Raw genomic sequence first — 20859 nt, forward strand, 5'->3', positions numbered from 1 at the left:
GCGCTAAATGACGTCGCAAGGACGTCATTGGTTTCGACGTTAACGTAAATGGCGTCCAGCGCCATTCACGGACGACTTACGCAAACGACGTGAAATTTAAACATTTGATGCGGGAACGACGGCCATACTTAACATTGCTTAGACCACCTAGAGGGCATGCTTAGTTTTACGCGACGCATCTCTACGGAAACTACGTAAATTTAGATCGAAGGGCAAAGCGGACGTTCGTGAATCGGCGCAACTAGTCATTTGCATATTCTACGCCGACCGCAATGGAATCGCCACCTAGCGGCCGGCCTGGAATTGCAGCCTAAGATCCGACGGTGTAACACAGTTACACCTGTCGGACCTTAGGGCTATCTATGCGTAACCTGATTCTATGAATCAGGCGCATAGATACGACAATCATATCTCAGAGATACGACGGCGTATCAGGAGATACGCCGTCGTATCTCTTTTGTGAATCTGGCCCATTATTTTTTTTCAAAATTGTCGCTCTATTATTGTTTATAGCTCAAAAACTAAAAACCGCAGAGGTGATCAAATACCACCAAAAGAAATCTCTATTTGTGGGAAAAATAGGACGCCAATTTTGTTTGGGAGCCGCGTCGCACGACCGCGCAATTGTCAGTTAAAGCGACGCAGTGCAGAATCGCAAAAAGTGCTCTGGTCTTTGACCAGCAATATGGTCCCGGGTTAAGTGGTTAAGCAGCCAATCAGATCCCAGCTCTCATCCATCATATGTTTATAACCATGTGCTGGGCTGGTTGGTTGGCGGAAGCAATACTGACTGTTTGTCTGTAAGACTTTGATACATGACGAGACCGAGAGGATATTGAACTTAACTATCTGACATGAGAACATTCCGAGAGAACAAAGGAATGACAGATGCTTTAGCACAGAGGAGCCGGGCTTTCTGCGGAGCAATGTCAGTGGTGGAATTCTCTCCGGGCGAGTGTGCCATGTCACAATGTATTATCATCACCAACAATCTGTCTGCCACTTCCCCGATCAGGAAACATTGCCGTGTCAGGAGCAAATTTACACAGAAATCCCACCAATTGCCGATGACTACCGATAAGACACGATGTGATGGCACTTCATACTGTATGTATTGATGTAGATAGAACCGCGATCATGTGCCATCTGGTGCACAACACAATCTTTTTTTTTTTTCTGACACATGATTGGATATTCAAAGAGAACACAGCTTTACATTATTAAGTCTTCAAAGAAATAATTCTCATCTCCTTAAGGCACCAGAACCAACACCGGCACCAGAACCAACACCGGCACCAGGACCAACACCGGCACCAGAACCAACACCGGCACCATTACCAACACCGGCACCAGGACCAACACCGGCACCAGGACCAACACCGGCACCAGAACCAACACCGGCACCATTACCAACACCGGCACCAGGACCAACACCGGCACCAGAACCAACACCGGCACCAGAACCAACACCGGCACCAGAACCAACACCGGCACCAGAACCAGAACAAACACCGGCACCAGAACCAACACCGGCACCAGAACAAACACCGGCACCAGAACCAACACCGGCACCAGAACCAACACCGGCACCAGGACCAACACCGGCACCAGAACCAACACCGGCACCATTACCAACACCGGCACCAGGACCAACACCGGCACCAGAACCAACACCGGCACCAGAACCAACACCGGCACCAGAACCAGAACAAACACCGGCACCAGAACCAACACCGGCACCAGAACCAGAACAAACACCGGCACCAGAACCAACACCGGCACTGGGACACCTTTGGATCTACATGATGAACACAATAGAATAATACAACCATTGAGGTGGGACAAAAGGAACCGAAAAGCCCACCTCTAAAGTACTTCTTAGAACAAATTGCCATTATTATTATTATGGGTAGGTGGGCGGGGTCATGCAAATCATACCTTTTTTTGAAGACTCCATTGTTGCCACATTTTATACAAAGCGCTTGAATATCATCACAAATGTTATGCCGCGTACACACGATCATTTTTCGGCATGTAAAAAAACAACGTTTTTCAGCCTCTAGAAAAAACAACGTTTTTTTCAACTTCACCATTAACCACTTAAGGACCGGACTAATATGCTGCTAAATGACCCAAGGGGTTTTTACAATTCGGCACTGCGTCGCTTTAACAGACAATTGCGCGATTGTGCGACGTGGCTCCCAAACAAAATCGGCGTCCTTTTTCCCCACAAATAGAACTTTCTTTTGGTGGTATTTGATCACCTCTGCGGTTTTTAGTTTTTGCGCTATAAACAAAAATAAAGCGACAATTTTGAAAAAAAATTATATTTTTAACTTTTTGCTATAATAAATATCCCCCAAAAATATATAAAAAAACATTTTTTTCCCTCAGTTTAGGACGATACGTATTCTTCTACATATTTTTCGTAAAAAAAATCGCAATAAGCGTTTATCGATTGGTTTGCGCAAAATTTATAGCGTTTACAAAATAGGGGGTATTTTTATGGCATGTTTATTGATATTTTTTTTTTACTAGTAATGGCGGCGATCAGCGATTTTTTCCAGTACTGCGACATTATGGCGGACACTTCGGACACTTTTGACACATTTTTGGGACCATTGGCATTTTTATAGCGATCAGTGAAAATGCCACTGGCAGTGAAGGGGTTAACACTAGGGGGCGGGGAAGGGGTTAAGTATGTTCCCTGGGTGTGTTCTAACTGTAGGGGGGAGGGGACTCACTAGGGGAAATTACTGATCTTCTGTTCATACATTGTATGAACAGAAGATCAGCATTTCTTTCCCTGACAGGACCGGGAGCTGTGTGTTTACACACACAGCTCCCGGTCCCCGCTCTGTTACGAGCGATCGCGTGTGCCCGGCGGCAATCGCGCCCGCCGGGCACCCGCACGGGAGTCGGGGGCGCGCGCCCCTAGTGGCCTGAGAGAGAGCCGACGTAGAGCTACGGGCTCTCGCGCAGGGGAGCCGACCTGCCGCCGTAAAACGACGGCGGCTGGTCGGCAAGTAGTTAAAACGACGTTGCCCACACACGATCGTTAAAAAAAATGCTCTAGCAAAGCGCGGTGACGTACAACACGGACAGCGGCACTATAAAGGGGAAGTTCCATGCGGATGGCGCCACCCTTGGGGCTGCTTTAGCTGATTCCGTGTTAGTAAAAGATGATTCACGCTTTTCTGTCTGTTACAGCGTGATGAATGTGCTTACTCCATTACGAACGCTAGTTTTACCAGAACGAGCGCTCCCATTTTTAATGTCGTTTTAGCCCACACACTCTCATTTTTTACAACCCAAAAAACTACGTTGTTTAAAACGTCGTTAAAAAAATGTTCGAATTTTTTTTTTGTCGTTTTTCAGGACCTGAAAAATTATGTGAAGCCTACACACCATCATTTTAAATGACATTTTTTTTAAACGTCGTTTTTTACATGCTGAAAAATGATCGTGTTTACGCGGCATGAGTGTTCTGACTTCATTAAACTTTTGGGGGCAGATCCACATACATCTGCGCCGGGCGCAGCGTATCTAAGATACGCTGCGCCACTGTATCTTACTTTTGTTTGGTTTACAGTAAATCCTCAACGAATTTGCGCCGTAAGTTACGGTGGCGTAGTGTATCTGTTGCGGCGTAAGGGCGCGGAATTCAAATGGAAGTGATGGGGGCGTGTTTTATGTTAATACGTCGTGACTCAGGCTCCTCCTGTGGGGTAGGACAGCCCCCAAGCAGCAGAGTGAGTCAGTAAAGAATGGAAGGCATAAGGGTGGGCTCTCAGAGAATGGTAGGAGTGAGGGTGGGCTCTCAAACAATGGAATGGGTAAGGGTGGGCCCACAAAGAATGAAGGGGTTAAGGTGGGTTCTCAAAGAATGAAAGGGGGGCTCTCAAAGAATAAAAGGGGTAAGGGAGGGCTCTCAAAGAATGGAAGGAGTGAGGGTGGGCTCTTAGCTTGTATGAATGTTGCTGATTCCATCCATTCCATCCTGAGCCGTAAGAATCATTGGGCCAGATTCACAGAAGAAGTACGCCGGCGTATCTACTGATACACCGGCGTACTTTCAAATTTGCTGCGTCGTATCTTTAGTTTGAATCCTCAAACCAAGATACGACGGCTTCTGGCTTCGATCCGACAGGCGTACGGCTTCGTACGCCTTCGGATCGTAGGCGCCCGCTGGGTGGAGTTTGCGTCGTTTTCCGCGTCGGGTATGCTAATTAGCTTTTTCCGGCGATCTACGAAGGTACGTGCGGCCATCGCATTCTCTTACGTCGTCGCTAGTCGGCTTTTCCTGACATATAGTTAAAGCTGCTATTTCGTGGCGTATAGATAGACTTGCCATGTTAAAGTATGACCGTCGTTCCCGCGTCGAATTTTGAATTTTTTATTTTTTTGCGTAAGTCGTCTGATAATAGGAAAGGACGTAACTCATGTCGAAGTTCAAAAAATTATGTCGGTGCGTCGTCATTTCGCGCAGAGCACGGAGGGAAATTTCAAAACGGAGCATGCGCAGTACATTCGGCGCGGGAACGCGCCTAATTTAAATGATCCACGCCCCCTACCCAGATCATTTGAATTAGGCGGGCTTGCGCCGGAGGGATTTACGCTACGCCGCCGCAACTTTACAGGCAAGTACTTTGTGAATCAAGTACTTGCCCGTAAAACTTGCGGCGGCGTAACGTAAATGCGATACATTACGCCGCCGCAGATGTTCTGGAATCTCATGTCTATGTCATTATGATAAATGTTACCTAAGGATGATGATGATGATGAAGAGTGTTCATCTTTGAAAGTTCAGCCCTTGCTGTAGAGGGATTTGTCGGTACACAGAGATTACAGTGAATCCCTGCAATGCTCAGGATTTGACTTTGATAAGATCACACGACAGACTTTCTGGACTTCTCCTATTCTTCTCCAAATCCTGGAGGAGCTCTGGGGGGGTTTTAATGAGAGCGGCTCCCGGCACTGTGTGATCGCTGCTGCTGTGTACGCCCTGCATGCTCCGTCTTGCTCCGTCACGTCTCCTGAGCTGCTGTTTTGCAGAGCTGGAACTTGCTGCATTGCAGTACAGAACCCAAACAGACAAAAACAGACACCACAGCAGGGAATAACCCAGCGCTCTGCCCTCGCTGCTCACTTATGAAAAAAAAATTATCAGTCACTGAGGAAAAGAACAAAGTACTGAAATGCCGCTTACACACAATCGGAATTTCCGACAAGAAAAGTTCTATGTGAGCTTTTGGTCGGAAATTCCGACCGTGTGTAGGCTCCATCGGACATTTTCTGTCGGAATTTCGTACAGCAAAAATTTGAGAGCTGGAAAAGTTCTGATCGTCTGTATGCAAATCCGACACACACAAAAAAACGTGCATGCTCGGAATCAATTCGACGCATGCTCGGAATTATTGAACTTAATTTTTCTCGGCTTGTTGTAGTATTGTGCGTGACCGCGTTCTCTTGACGGTCGGAATTTCAGACAACATTTGTGTGACCGTCTGTATGCAACACAAGTTTGAGCCAAAATTCAGTCGGGAAAAAATCCACGTTTTTTTTTGTGGGAGTTTCCGATCGTGTGTACGCGGCATAAGAAGGAAAAATGAAATCTGTGCTCGCACACCCTGGCTGACAAATGGGAATATGAAAACGTTGTTCAATATGAGGAGTAGAAAAGATAAGATAATTGTTATCATTGCAGGGGAATTCTTGCATGTGGAAGCTGAAGTTGGGTTCTCCCTTATGTTCCAAACTAAGTTAGAACTCAGGACCGTCATGGAGGACATACGGGTGGACGTAACCAGTGCCAGATTTAGACCTTGGGTTTCCTGCTCTGTGTCCTGTGCCACCACTTGTGTGGTGATATCGCCTCTGGAACTATTCTCATATGACTGGGCAGGAAATCACTCTATCTGTAGTATGTGCATAGGCAGGGAGCCAAGTGCTGGAACAAGCATTTCAACCCTTGAGTCTTTGGACAAAGCCTGGGCTCCTCCCCGCTGACCCAAGGGGGCTAGGCCCACTAGAGGAGTACTGCCAGTACCCCCTTATTTGCAACCCTGGCTCACATACAGTAGTTATGATGGTCAGATGTCCAGGAGAAAAGAGAGAGGAAGTGAGAAACAGAAGATGAGACAATTATCATGTTTCTTGAGGGACTCTTACATAGATTTGGTGGAACTCCGGAACCTTCTGGGCTTTCTAAACTAAGTGAGAACTTCAGACAGTCATGGATCACATACGGGTGAACGCATTTAGTCCCGGATTTAGACCTTGGGGTTTCCTGCTCTATGTCCTGTGCCACCAATTGTGTTGTGATATCACCTCTGGAACTATGCTCATATGATTGGGAAGGAAATCACTCTATCTGTAGTATGTGCATAGGCGGGGAGCCATGTGCTGGAAGGAGCATTCCAACACTTGAGCCCTAGACAAAGCCTAGATCTTGGGCACCCAGTGTCTAATTTAGACCTTCCTGCTCTGTGTCCTGTGCCACCACTTGTGTGGTGACATCACCTCTGGAACTATGCTCATATGATTGGGCAGAAAATGTGCATAGGCGGGGAGCCATGTGCTGGAAGGAGCATTCCAACACTTGAGCCCTAGACAAAGCCTGGGCTCCCCTGCTGACCCAAGGGGGCCTGGGGACGGTACAGGAATACTGCCGGTACCCCCTTTCTGACAGCCCTGGCTCATAAAGTTGTGATGGTCGGGTGTCCAGGAGAAAAGAGAGAGGAAGTGAGAAACAGAAGATGAGACAATTATCATGTTTCTTGAGGGGCCTCTTACATAGATTTGGTGGAATTCCGGAACCTTCTGGGCTTTCTAAACTAAGTTAGAACTCCGGACAATCATGGAGGACAGACGGGTGAATGCACCCAGTGCCATATTTAGATCTTGGGCACCCAGTGTCGAATTTAGACCTTCCTGCTCTGTGTCCTGTGCCACCACTTGTGTGGTGACATCACCTCTGGAACTATGCTCATATGATTGGGCAGAAAATGTGCATAGGCGGGGAGCCAAGTGCTGAAAGGAGCATTCCAACACTTGAGTCCTGGACAAAGCCTGGGCTCCCCTGCTGACCCAAGGGGGCCTGGGGCCGGTACAGGAATACTGCCGGTACCCCCTTTCTGACAGCCCTGGCTCATAAATTTGTGATGGTCGGATGTCCAGGAGAAAAGAGAGAGGAAGTGAGAAACAGAAGATGAGACAATTATCATGTTTCTTGAGGGGCCTCTTACATAGATTTGGTGGAACTCAGGAACCTTCTGGGCTTTCTAAACTAAGTGAGAACGTCAGACAGTCATGGATCACATACGGGTGAAAGCATTTAGTCCCGGATTTAGACCTTGGGGTTTCCTGCTCTGTGTCCTGTGCCACCAATTGTGTTGTGATATGACCTCTGGAACTATGCTCATATGATTGGACAGGAAATCACTCTATCTGTAGTATGTGCATAGGTGGGGAGCCATGTGCTGGAAGGAGCATTCCAACACTTGAGCCCTAGACAAAGCCTGGGCTCCCCTGCTGACCCAAGGGGGCCTGGGCCTGGTACAGGAATACTGCCGGTACCCCCTTTTTGACAGCCCTGGCTCATAAAGTTGTGATGGTCGGATGTCCAGGAGAAAAGAGAGAGGAAGTGAGGAACAGAAGATGAGACAATTATCATGTTTCTTGGGGGGGCCTCTTACATAGATTTGGTGGAACTCAGGAACCTTCTGGGCTTTCTAAACTAAGTGAGAACTTCAGACAGTCATGGATCACATATGGGTGAAAGCATTAAGTCCCGGATTTAGACCTTGGGGTTTCCTGCTCTGTGTCCTGTGCCACCAATTGTGTTGTGATATCACCTCTGGAACTATGCTCATATGATTGGGCAGGAAATCACTCTATCTGTAGTATGTGCATAGGTGGGGAGCCATGTGCTGGAAGGAGCATTCCAAAACTTGAGCCCTAGACAAAGTCTTGGCTCCCCTGCTGACCCAAGGGGGCAGAAAATGTGCATAGGCGGGGAGCCAAGTGCTGAAAGGAGCATTCCAACACTTGAGTCCTGGAAAAAGCCTGGGCTCCCCTGCTGACCCAAGGGGGCATGGGGCCGGTACAGGAATACTGCCGGTACCCCCTTTTTGACAGCCCTGGCTCAAAAAGTTGTGATGATCGGATGTCCAGGAGAAAAGAGAGAGGAAGTGAGAAACAGAAGATGAGACAATGATCATGTTTCTTGGGGGGCCTCTTACATAGATTTGGGGGAACTCCGGAACCCTCTGGGCTTTCTAAACTAAGTGAGAACTTCATACAGTCATGGAGGACATACGGGTGAACGTACCACAGCTGTGTTTGCAGAGTGTGGAGAATCGACCTTAACAACATTCTGTACAAATATTCCGTGGTGAACACAGCTGCTCATGTGTACTTTATCCAGAGCACAATGGCATTTGTAAGGTAAAGCCACACGTGATGTGTTCTCTCCCTCAATTAGATATTTCTTAGTAAAGGTGAGAACAACATCCGGCATCTGCTCTTCCCAGCGTCCTGACAACGCAGCTATGCGGAGTGAATGGTTACAGGTAATGTGAAGCATAAGCAAACAATTTGTATGCAGTGTGGGCTAAATTCCACATCCTCTTGTTAGTATTTTAAATTATCCTTTTACTTTTTGAGTAGCATTAGCCATAGTAAAACCATACAATGCACAATACAGTTTGTAGAATGCTGAGGATGCATTACACTTCCTTGTATTTAACCACTCCAGCTCCGGAAGATTTACCCCCCCCCTAAATGACAGTGGCGGCTGGTGCTCAACATTTTTGGGAGGACGCAAACAAAAACAAAAAAAAACAATTGCAGCCTCACTGTGCCCATCAAATGCAGCCACTGTGCCCATCAAATGCAGCCACTGTGCCCATCAAATGCAGCCACTGTGCCATCAATTGTCACCACTGTGCCATGCCATCAAACGCAGCCACTGTACCATCAATTGTCACCACTGTGCCATGCCTAGTCAACTCCACTTGTTTGACCCCCCCCCCCTTGCCTCTCTCCATCAGCTTTGGGCTCTCATTAGCTAAGTGATGGAGAAAAACTGAGAGAGAAGAGTAACACTGGAATACTAGTCAGTACCAGTTTTCAAAAGTGTATTTGCTGTGGAAGAATAAATCACCCCTAACATTGGGTGTCCTACGTGTGGGGATGTTGCTGTTTTGTGTAAAACTTTTAGAATAGTTTTTATATTTTAGAATGGAGTGCCTCAAGACTGTCCATCATTTTTGAAGGTGCCTCGAGACTGTCCATAATTTTTAATGGACGTCTTGACTGAAATAAAGTGGAGAAACACTTCTATAGACAATGAAACACATGAAAGACGTCATTTCTGACTAAACACGTTGGGGCGGAGCTACATGCTGTTCCCAGAAGTGTGTTTTAGCCATTCAGAACTGTTATACATACTCTGCAGTTTCATTCTCTTTATTTGTAAGTGCATATGCTTTATTGCTGCTATGATAAATATCTCATGGAGTGTTAGCTTCTTTTTCATCTTTTTCACTGGGGATTAGGTTTACAAGCGAGGTTTCTTTTAAGGATATAAAATGGATGCAGTTGCTGCCTCTTTTTTTTTTTTAATACAACAGAGGCTGCTCAGGTGGTGCCAGTGAAGGCAGTCACTTTAGAAAGGACGTGTTAAAGGAAAGGTCGATTTCTCCAACATGGAGAAAGGTAAGGATCTGCAATGTCCTGTGCTGGAGGGATTTTCTATGGACAGTATATGGCTCTATTGTACAATATTTATTGAACTCTGAGAATGGGCAGTGCTGGAATCAGGGAACACTTTGGTGTATTTTTAAAGCTTCCTTTTTTTTCACAAAGTCTGGACCTCGAACACCCATCTCTGCTAATATTCAGCTCCACATGATCCCATCTGTATATATAAATCTAATTAATTTGAATATCATAAGCCACCTCTGTAAATATTGTACCTAATTAGCCTAATTACTGCTTCGAGTAACCATCTTCATTTAGTCATATTTATTCCCCAGAAGGCTTAGTAAGGCAATTCTGAGAACTTGGATGTTGGCTACAACTTTGTAGAGTTTATTATCAAGAGGACCTGTCTGCAACAAGTAAGGGTCTGATAGGTCCCAGGATTCTCCCCCCCCCCCCATTATCAGATTGTGAATTGTGATTATTGACAGTGGCCCAGATTCAAGAAGCAATTGCGTCTGCGTAACCATAGTTACACAGCGCAATTGCTTACTTGCGCCGGCGTAACGACTTCTCCTGATTCAGAGAACTTGTTACGCCGACTGCAGCCTAAGATATGCGTGGCATAAGGCTCTTTGCAAATTGCATACTAACGCCGATTCACAACGTTACGCGAGCCCTGCGTATGCAGTTGACGTCGTTTGCGTACGTGGGGTTTCGCGTAAGGCTGCACATGCTAAAAGCAGGGGCAGCCAATGCTAAGGATACCCGTCGTTCCCGCGTCGCGAGGTTTAAATTTTACGTCGTTCGCGTAAGTGAATCGTGAATGGCGCTGGACGCCATTCACGTTCACTTTGAAGCAAATGACGTCCTTGCGACGTCATTTACCGCAATGCACGTCGGGAAAGCTTCCCGACGGAGCATGCGCTGTACGCTTGGCGCGGGAACGCGCCTAATTTAAATGATTTCCGCCCCCTACGGGATCATTTACATTAGGCGCCCTTACGCAGGGCATTTTTGAGGAGCGCCCACGCAAATTACGTGGCTCTTGCTTCATGAATGAAGCGTAGCGCAAATAATTTGCGTAGGTGCAGGGTAAAAAGGGTACACTGCGCCTCCGTAAGGAGCGCGCAGCTGTACCTGAATCTACCCCAGTGTAATTAGTGAAAGAACTTTTCTCCTTGGAGGGGAAGGCAGGAGGGGCCATGTCTCTGTTGGATCACTTTTAGTGCAACAGAGCCTAGAGATGCAAAGCTTTTAACCTCAACAGTGCAGGAAGAGGACAGGGCAGCCCGGTAGTGAAGATTTCTACAGAGTCCAGCAGCACAGGAAGAGGACAGGGCAGTCCCTCAATACAAAAAAAAAAGACAGGGCATCCCGGCAGTGAAACCTTCTACAGAATCCAGCAGCATAAAAGGAGGTAAGGGCAGCACAGCAGTAAATATTTCTACAGAATCCAGCGGCATAAGAAGAGGACAGTGCAGCTCGGCAGTGAAGATTCCTAAAGAGTCCAGCAGTACAGGAAGAGGACAGGGCAGCCCCGCACAGCACAAGAAGAAGACAGGGCAGCCTGGCAGTGAAGATTTCTTCAGAATCCTGTGGCATAAGAAGATGACAGGGCAGCCCGGTAGTGAAGATTTCTAAAGAATTCAGCAGCACAGGAAGAGGACAGGGCAGCCCCGCACAGAGCAAGAAGAGGACAGGACATCCCGGCAGTGAAGGTTCCTACAGAGTCCAGCAGTATAGGAAGAGGACAGGGCAGCCCCGCACAGCAAAAGAAGACAGGGCAGCCTGGCAGTAAAGATTTCTTCAGAATCCTGCGGCATAAGAAGAGTACAGGGAAGCCTGGCAGTGAAGATTTCTACAGAACTCAGCAGCACAGGAAGAGGACAGGGCAGCCCCGCACAGAGCAAGAAGAGGACAGGGTAGCCCGGTAGTGAAGATTTCTACAGAAATCAGCAGTACAGGAAGAGGAAAGGGCAGCCCGGCACAGCACAAGAAGAAGACAGGGCAGCCTGGCAGTGAAGATTTCTTCAGAACCCAGCGGCATAAGTAGAGGACAGGACGTGTGACGTCATTGATCGTGTTTCCCTATAATCAGGGAACACACGATCAATGAAGCTGCCACAGTGAAGAACGGGGAAGGTGTGTTTTACACACAGCTCTCCCTGTTCTTCAGCTCCAGGGACCGATCACGGGAGTCCGGCGGCGATCGGGTCCGCGGGTCCCGCGGCCGCGGTCACGGAGCTCTTTACCATGTTATCAGCTGTGTCCAATCACATCGGCATTTCCTTTCCTCTTTGATGTCACGGTCCGAGGAAAGTAAAGGCGATAAGCGGCTTTCCTGTGACAAGGGACATTTACACTGAAAATCAGGGCACTGATCATTAGAGTCTTGATTATCAGTGCATCTCCATCAGTGCCAATCAGTGTCTATCAGTGCCCAACAGTGCAGCCTCATCGGTGCCTCTTCATCAGTGGCCATCAATGCAGCTTATCAATGTCCATCAGGGCTATATCATCTGTGGCCATCAGTGCCTACTTCATCGGTGCAGCCTATCAGTGCCCATCAGAGCTATCTCATCAGTGGCCATCAGTGCCTACTCATCAGTGCAGCCTTATCAGTGCAGCTTCATCAGTGCCCACCAGTGTAGCCTCGACAGTGCCTATCAGTGCAGCTTATCAGTGCCCATCAGTGCAGCATCATCATCACAGGTCTGTGCAGCCTCATCAGTGCAGCACCATCATCACACATCAGTACAGCCTCATCAGTGCCCATCAGTGCAGCTTATCAGTGCCCACCAGTGCAGCATCATCATCAACCATCAGAGCAGCCTCATCATCACACATCAGTGCAGTCTCATTAGTGCCCATCAGGGCTATCTCATCAGTGGCCATCAGTGCCTACTCATCAATGCAGCATATCAGTGTCCATCAGTGCCCACCAGTGCAGCCTTGTCAGTGCCCATCAGTGCAGCATCATCATCACACATCAGTACAGCCTCATCAGTGCAGCTTATCAGTGCCCACCAGTGCAGCATCATCATCAAACATCAGTGCAGCCTCATCAGTGCCCATCAGTGCAACCTCGTCAGTGCCCATCATAGCAGCCTCGCCATCACACATCAGTGAAGAAGAAAAATTACTTATTAAAACGAAAGAAAGCTCAATGGGGCAGATACACGTAGATGGGCGTAATTTTGGGCGGGCGTAACATATCTGATTTACGTTACGCCGCCGCAAGTTTTTCAGGCAAGTGCTTTATTCACAAAGCACTTGCCTGTATAGTTGCGGCGGCGTAACGTAAATCACCCGGCGGAATTCAAATTCGGCAGGTAGGGGGCGTGTTTCATTTAAATGAAGCGCGTCCCTGCGCCGAACGAACTGCGCATGCTCCGTCCCTAAAATTTCCCGGCGTGCATTGCTCTAAATGACGTCGCAAGGCCGTCATTGGTTTTGACGTGAACGTAAATTACGTCCAGCACCATTCACGGACGACTTACGCAATCGACGTAATTTTATAAATTTTCGCCGCGGGAACGACGGCCATACTTAACATTGGCTGCGCCTCATATACCGAGGGGCAACTTTACGCCGGGAAAAGCCTAACGTAAACGTCGTAACTTTACTGCGCCTGCCGTGCGTACGTTTGGGAATTCGCGTATCTCGATAATTTGCATACTCGACGTGGAAATCGGCGGAAGCGCCACCTAGCAGGGGTCGTATCTCTTTTGAGAATCTGGGCCAATCTGTTTTTAAAAAAATATATAACAATTTCATTTGGGTACAGTGTTGCATGACCACAAAATTGTCATTCAAAGTGCGACAGCGCTGAAAGCTGAAAATTGGCCTGCGCAGGAAGGGGGTAAATGGTCCGGTATTAAGTTGCTTAAAAAATAATTTTTAGAATTAGTTATAAGTGTCGGATTAGTGCCGGTGTAAATGTAACGTGAGCAGAGTCGGGGGGATAACAGGGAGCTATGTCAGGACCCCCCCCACTCCCCACCCCCCAATCCTCCACCCTCAGGGCCTAGCTCCCCATCTGATTTCTTAGAGGCTCACGATGAACAGCTTACAAATTCAGATGGATCTCTAGACATACAAATATAAACAGTTTGCTGGATAGAAGAAGCTTGTGTGGGAAAATATCTGTTGTGCTTGTTCCATACACCATGAGTCACCCGCCGGCAAGACGGAGGAGGGCACAGAAGGTTTGGAAACACATTCATGCCATTTAATGACTGCTATTGAGCCGCGATTAATAGTCATATCAACACCGACAACGACCTCTTCCCGGGGGATATCTGATACAGTATTTATCGGCGTATATCGCGCACTTTTTTGCCCTGAAAATCAGGGCAAAATCGCAGGTGCGCGATATACGCCGATACCCGCTTCCCGCGCCGTGTTTGAATGCCTGCGCCGACATATACCGAGCGCAGTACACTCGGGGACATTCGGCCAGGCTCGGCTTCACTCGTAGTCACGCTCTGTGACGTTTATGCGTGAGAAGCCGAGCCTGGCCGAATATACCTGAGTGTACTGAGCTCGGTATACGTCCAAGGAGGCTTCAAACTGAGCGCAGGAAGCGAGGATTCGACATGAAGACAGCGTGGGAGAAGCCGAGGCCACCGACGGACGCCGGACCGGACGATGGACGCCGGGCAAGACACCAAAACCGTAAGTAGTAAAATGTAATAAAATGTTTTTTTTAACAGGAAAAACTGGTCAAAATTAGGGGTGCGTGCTATACGCCGGAGCGCGCAATACCCCGATAAATACGGTACTTTCTAAAGTTACACACAATGGTGATCCTGTGGCTACAAAATCGTCCATCAATAAAACCCAATTCATGGTTCCAATCCAAGTGAATGGGCTGCCCTATGCCTGAAACGCGCAAAAAACACGCAAAAAATGTGACCGGAATTCATAGACATGTGCAGATCGAAAAAAATGTGTCTTGTTTCAATTCGTTACTTACATGAATTTGTTTAATTTGTTTAATTCGTTTTTGGGATTTGTTTTGTTAATTCACTTTCAAAACGATTCGAAAAGTTTTCGAATCGATTTCGAATAGTTTTCAAATTCAAAAAGTTTTCGACTCAATTTCCAATAGTTTTCAAATGCAAATAGTTTTCGAATGAATTTCGAATAGTTTTCAACTTTGAAACGTTTTCAAACTAATTTCTAACAGTTTTCAAAATAATTTGAAAAGTTTTCAAAATAATTTGAAAAGTTTTCAAAATAATTTGAAAAGTTTTCAAAATAATTTGAAAAGTTTTCAAATAAATTCAAATAGTTTTCAAATAAATCCGAATAGTTTTCAAATAATTTTCGAATAGTTTTCAAATTTGTTTTGTTTTGATTCGTTATTTACATAAATTAGTTTAGTTAAATTTGTTTAATTTGTTTATGGGATTCGTTTTGTTTATTTTCTTTCAAATTGAATTGAAACGTTTTCGAATCAATTTAGGATAGTTTTCAAATTCGAAAAGTTTTCAAATAAATTTCAAATCGTTTTCAAATGAGTTTAATTTTGATTCAATTTACATAAATTAGTTTAGTCAAATTAGTTTAATTCGTTTTTGAGATTAGTTTTGTTTATTCGCTTTCAAATCGTTTCGAAAAGTTTTCAAACCAATTTCGAATCGTTTTCAAATGCAAATAGTTTTCGAATCAATTTTGAATGGTTTTCAAATTTGAAACGTTTTCAAACAAATTTCTAACAGTTTTCACAATTCGAAAAAGTTTTCAAATGAATTCAAATCGTTTTCAAATAAATTTCGAATAGTTTTCAAATTTGTTTCGTTTCGTTATTTACATAAATTAGTTTAGTTAAATTAGTTGAATTCGTTTTCACGATTTGTTTTGTTTATTCGCTTTCAAATTGATTTGAACATTTTTCAAATCAATTTAGGATAGTTTTCAAATTCGAAAAGTTTTCAAATAATTTTCGAATAGTTTTCAAATTTGTTTCGTTTCGATTCATTATTTACATAAATTAGTTTAGTTAAATTAGTTTAATTTGTTTTTGAGATTTGTTTTGTTTATTCGCTTTCAAATTGATTTGAAAAGTTTTCAAACCAATTTCGAATCGTTTTCAAATTCGAAAAGTTTTCGACTCAATTTCGAATAGTTTTCAAATGCAAATAGTTTTAGAATCGATTTTGAATAGTTTTCAAATTTGAAACGTTTTCAAACAAATTTCTAACAGTTTTCACAATTCGAAAAAATTTTCAAATAAATTTAGAATAGTTTTCAAATTTGTTTTGTTTCGATACGTTATTTACATAAATTACTTTAGTTAAATTAGTTTAATTCGTTTTCGGGATTCGTTTTGTTTATTTGCTTTCAAATCGATTTGAAAAGTTTTCAAATTAATTTAGGATAGTTTTCAAATTCGAAAAGTTTTCAAATAAATTTCGAATAGTTTTCAAATTTGTTTAGTTTTGATTCGTTATTTACATAAATTAGTTTAGTTAAATTAGTTTAATTCGTTTTCGGGATTCATTTTGTTTATTTGCTTTCAAATTAATTCGAAAAGTTTTCGAATCAGTTTAGAATAGTTTTAAAATTCGAAAAGTTTTCGAATCAATTTCAAATAGTTTTCAACTACGAATTTTTTTTTCGAATCAATTTCAAATAGTTTTCAAATTCGAAAAGTCTTCAAATAGATTAGAATAGTTTTCAAATTTGTTTTGTTTTGATTCGTTATTTACATAAATTAGTTTAGTTAAATTAGTTTCAGTCATTTAATTAGTTTTTGTGGGATTCGTTTTGCTTATTCACTTTCAAATAGATTTGAAAAGTTTTCGAATACATTTTGAATTTTTTAAATAAATTTCAAATAGTTTTCGAATTTGTCTTGTTTTGATTTACATACATTAGTTTTGTTAAATTAGTTTAATTCGTTTTTGGGATTCGTTTTGTTTATTCGCTTTCAAATCGATTCGAAAAGTTTTTGAATTAATTTAGAATAGTCTTTAAATTCAAAAAGTTTTCGAATCAATTTCACTTTTAAAAAGTTTTCCAATTCGATATTTCGAAAATAATAAAATAGAATAGAAAATAATATATATTTTTTTCAATTCTATTCATTTAGGGGCAGATCCACAAAAGAATTACGCTGGCGTATCTATTGATACGCCGGCGTAATTCTTTTGTGGATCTGCCCCTAAATGAATAGAATTGAAAAAAATATATATTATTTTCTATTCTATTTATGTAATGTAATTTTAAAGTTCCCACGTCGTATCTTTGTTTTGTATCTACAAGACAAGATACGACGGCATCTGGGCTCGATCCGACAGGCGTACGTCTTAGTACGCCGTCGGATCTTAGGTGCATTTTTTCCGCATTTACGTCAAATTCCGCGTTGAGTATGCAAATTAGCTATTTACGGCGATCCACGAACGTACGTCCGTCCGGCGCATTTTTTTACGTCGTTTGGGTTCGGCTTTTTCCGGCGTATAGTTACGCCTGCTATTATGAGGCGTACTCAATGTTAAGTATGGCCGTCGTTCCCGCGTCTAATTTTAAATTTTTGACGTCCTTTGCGTAAGTCGTTCGCGCATAGGGATATGCGTAAAATGACGTCACCGTCGTAAGCATTGGCTTGTTCCGGTTTAATTTCGAGCATGCGCACTGAGATACCCCGACGGACAGCGCATGCGCCGTACAAAACAAACGTTGTTTACGTCGGGTCACAAAGTATTTACATAAAACACGCCCCCATCACATCCATTTGAATTCTTCGCCCTTAAGCCGCCAAAGATACACTACGCCGCCGTAACTTACGGCGCAAATTCTTTGAGGATTCGAAAAAAAAATAAGTTACGGCGGCGTAGTGTATCTTAGATACGCTACGCCCGGTGGAGAGAAGTGCCGATCTACGTGGATCTGCCCCATAGTGTGTACTGTATCAAACCTCTGCAAGGGGCATTATAAAATAGAACATGTATCTAATACATTACATACATTTTGGAGATACAGAATTTTTTAGCAGCTTATACCTTCAATTATCAAAGCAGGAAGACTTTGTGTCTCACCTTAATCAAAGCGTCGAGCTCTAGCTGAGTCACACAGGAATGCCTCTGCAGGAAATCCGCCTTCTCTTGGGCTATCGTACTTTTTTGGCTGCTTTCGAATGGCTGTTCTAGAGCCCGGAAGACGAGTCCGCCGCTCACCAGATACACCACCACCACCACGAAGATTGCCAAGACTGTCTTCCACTTCATGACCGAGTGGAGACCTCTGGAGGTACTGTCCATCGTGACCACAGTCGTCCGGGAGCACACCGACATGCGGGGGGTCGATGTGGGGGTCGGGGTGGGGGTGGGGTGGTGCCCGTTGGGCTTGGGATCAGGAGGGGGCACCGGCAGAGGAGCGGGCGATGGCACAGTCGAGGGTACCGCCACTGCAATGAATAAAAAGAAGAGTCCATTACACTTCTGTTTTTACGATTACATTGACTTACATTCCTGATATGCCACAATATATAGCGACCCGTGCCCAGGGCAAACATGAAGAGGCCCCTCCCACCTGCAGGAATATTTCACTTTTATTGTTTCACTTTTAGCATTATTAAAATCACAGCTCCCGAAAAAACTGACGTTTTTAAAACTTTTTTGTTGCATTGATACACGTCCCCTGGGGCCGAAACCGGGTCCCCCAAACACTTTTTAGGACAATAACTTGCATATTTGCCTTTAACCACTTAAGCCCCGGACCAATATGCTGCTAAATGCCCAAAGGCGTTTTTACAATTCGGCACTGCGTCGCTTTAACAGACAATTGCGCGGTCGTGCGACGTGTCTCCCAAACAAAATTGGCGTCCTTTTTCCCCACAAATAGAGATTTCTTTTGGTGGTATTTGATCAACTCTGCGGTTTTTATTTTTTGCGCTATAAACAAAAATAGTGCGACAATTTTGAAAAAAATGCAATATTTTTTACTTTTTGCTGTAATAAATATCCCCCAAAAACATATATAAAAAAATGTTTTTTCCTCAGTTTAGGCCGATACGTATTCTTCTACCTATTTTTGGTAAAAAAAATCGCAATAAGCGTTTATCGATTGGTTTGCGCAAAATTTATAGCGTTTACAAAATAGGGGATATTTTTATTGCATTTTTATAAAAAAAAATGTTTTACTACTAATGGTGGCGATCAGCGATTTTTTTCGTGACTGCGACATTATGGCGGACACTTCGGACAATTTTGACACATTTTTGGGACCATTGTCATTTTCACAACAAAAAATGCATTTAAATTGCATTGTTTATTGTGAAAATGACAGTTGCAGTTTGGGAGTTAACCACAGGGGGCGCTGTAGGAGTTAGGGTTCACCTAGTGTGTGTTTACAACTGTAGGGGGGTGTGGCTGTAGGTCTGACGTCATCGATCGAGTCTCCCTATAAAGGGGATGATACGATCGATGCGCCGCCACAGTGAAGCACGGGGAAGCCGTGTTTACATACGGCTCTCCCCGTTCTTCAGCTCCGGGGAGCGATCGCGACGGAGCGGCTATAAACGAATAGCCGCACCGTCGTCCCGAATCGCTCCCCGAGGGAATCCGCTTGCCGCACGCAGCGGGGGGGGGGTCTCGATCGGACCCCCCACCCGCTAGAAGGCAAGGACGTATATATACGCCCTTCTGCCTGTCCGTGCCATTTTGCGGACGTAAATAGTCATGCGGCGGGCGTTAAGTGGTTAAAATGAGCACTTTTGATTTCTCCCATAGACTTTTAAAGGGTGTTCCGCAGCTTTCAAATTTGCCGTGAACACCCCAAATTGTTCGCTATTCGCCGAACAGGCAAACACATAGGGGCAGATCCACAAAGAAGTTACGCTGGCGTATCTATTGATACGCCAGCGTAACTTCTAATTTGCTCCGGCGTATCTTTGTTTTGTATCCACAAAACAAGATACGCCTGAAGCTGGTCTAGATCCGACTGACGTACGTCTTTGCATATTTACGCTGGCCGCTAGGTGGCGTTTTCGTCGATTTCCGCGTCGAGTATGCAAATTAGCTAGATACGGCGATCCACGAACGTACGTCCGGCCGGCGCATTTTTTTTACGTCGTTTCCGTAATGCCTTTTTTCGGCGTATAAATTCCCCTGCTATATGAGGCATACTCAATGTTAAGTATGGTCGTCGTTCCCGCGTCGAATTTTGATTTTTTTACGCCGTTTGCGTAAGCCGTTCGCGAATAGGGCTTTGCGTAGAATGATGTTCAGGTCGTAAGCATTGGCTTGTTGCAGGTTAATTTCGGAACGTTTTCATCAGACGAACCGATCGAGTGTGGGCCCCATAGTTTTTTTTATCCATCGGTGAAAAAACTAGGAACTTGTTTTAAAATTATCTGATGGTTAAAAAAAACATAGAAAAAAAACGATCTTCTGTGGTCGCGTCCATCGGTTAAAAATTCACGCATGCTCAGAATCAAGTCGAAGCATTGAACTTCGTTTTTCTCAGCACGTTGTTGTGTTTTACGTCACCGCGCTCTGACACAATCGTTTTTTTTTTAACCGATGGTGTGTACGCACGACTGATGAAAGTCAGCTTCATCGGATATCTGATGAAAAAAATCCATCGGACCATTTTCATCGGATGAACCGATCGTGTGTACAGGGCATTAGAGTTTAGACTGCGAGCCAGGACTTCTCGTCCAACATCAGTGCCTGACCTCACAAATGCTCTTCTGAAAGAATGGTCAAACATTCCCATAGACACACTCCTAAACCTTGTGGACGGCCTTCCCAGAAGAGTTGAAGCTGTTATAGCTGCAAAGGGCGGGGCCAACTCAATATTGAACCCTACGGACTAAGACTGGGATGCCATTACAGTTCATCTGCATGTAAAGGCAGGCGTCCCAATACTTTTGGCAATAAAGTGTATTTCTCTTGGCGTGCCACACCATGAGTTAACAGTCTAGATACAGAGTTATTCCAACTTAAGATTACGTAGAAGGTCGTTTGGTAATAAAGGGCCATATTCTCAGTAGAGTTACGACGGAGTATCTCAGGAAACTCCGGCGTATCTCTGTTTTTTGACCCGCGTATCTATGCGAGTGATTCCTAGAATAATTTTCGCATAGATACGCTGTAGATCCGACAGGTGTAAGTCACTTACACTGTCGGATCTTAAATGTAA

At 44.6% G+C, this 20859-nt stretch overlaps 1 protein-coding gene across 1 annotated transcript in view; it reads right to left on the reverse strand.

Annotated features, from left to right (window-relative positions):
• KCNK10 (potassium two pore domain channel subfamily K member 10) overlaps window positions 1-18097 on the reverse strand; it is a 62066-nt gene extending 43969 nt beyond the window's left edge. The window contains exon 1 of the mRNA XM_040332341.1: window positions 17754-18097. Coding sequence (XP_040188275.1) covers window positions 17754-18008 — 255 coding nt within the window. The 5' untranslated portion in view covers window positions 18009-18097. The remainder of the gene's footprint in view (window positions 1-17753) is intronic.
• Between the last annotated feature and the right edge of the window lie 2762 nt (window positions 18098-20859).

The sequence above is a fragment of the Rana temporaria genome, chromosome 13 (assembly GCF_905171775.1).
Source record: "Rana temporaria chromosome 13, aRanTem1.1, whole genome shotgun sequence".
NCBI lineage: Eukaryota > Metazoa > Chordata > Amphibia > Anura > Ranidae > Rana > Rana temporaria.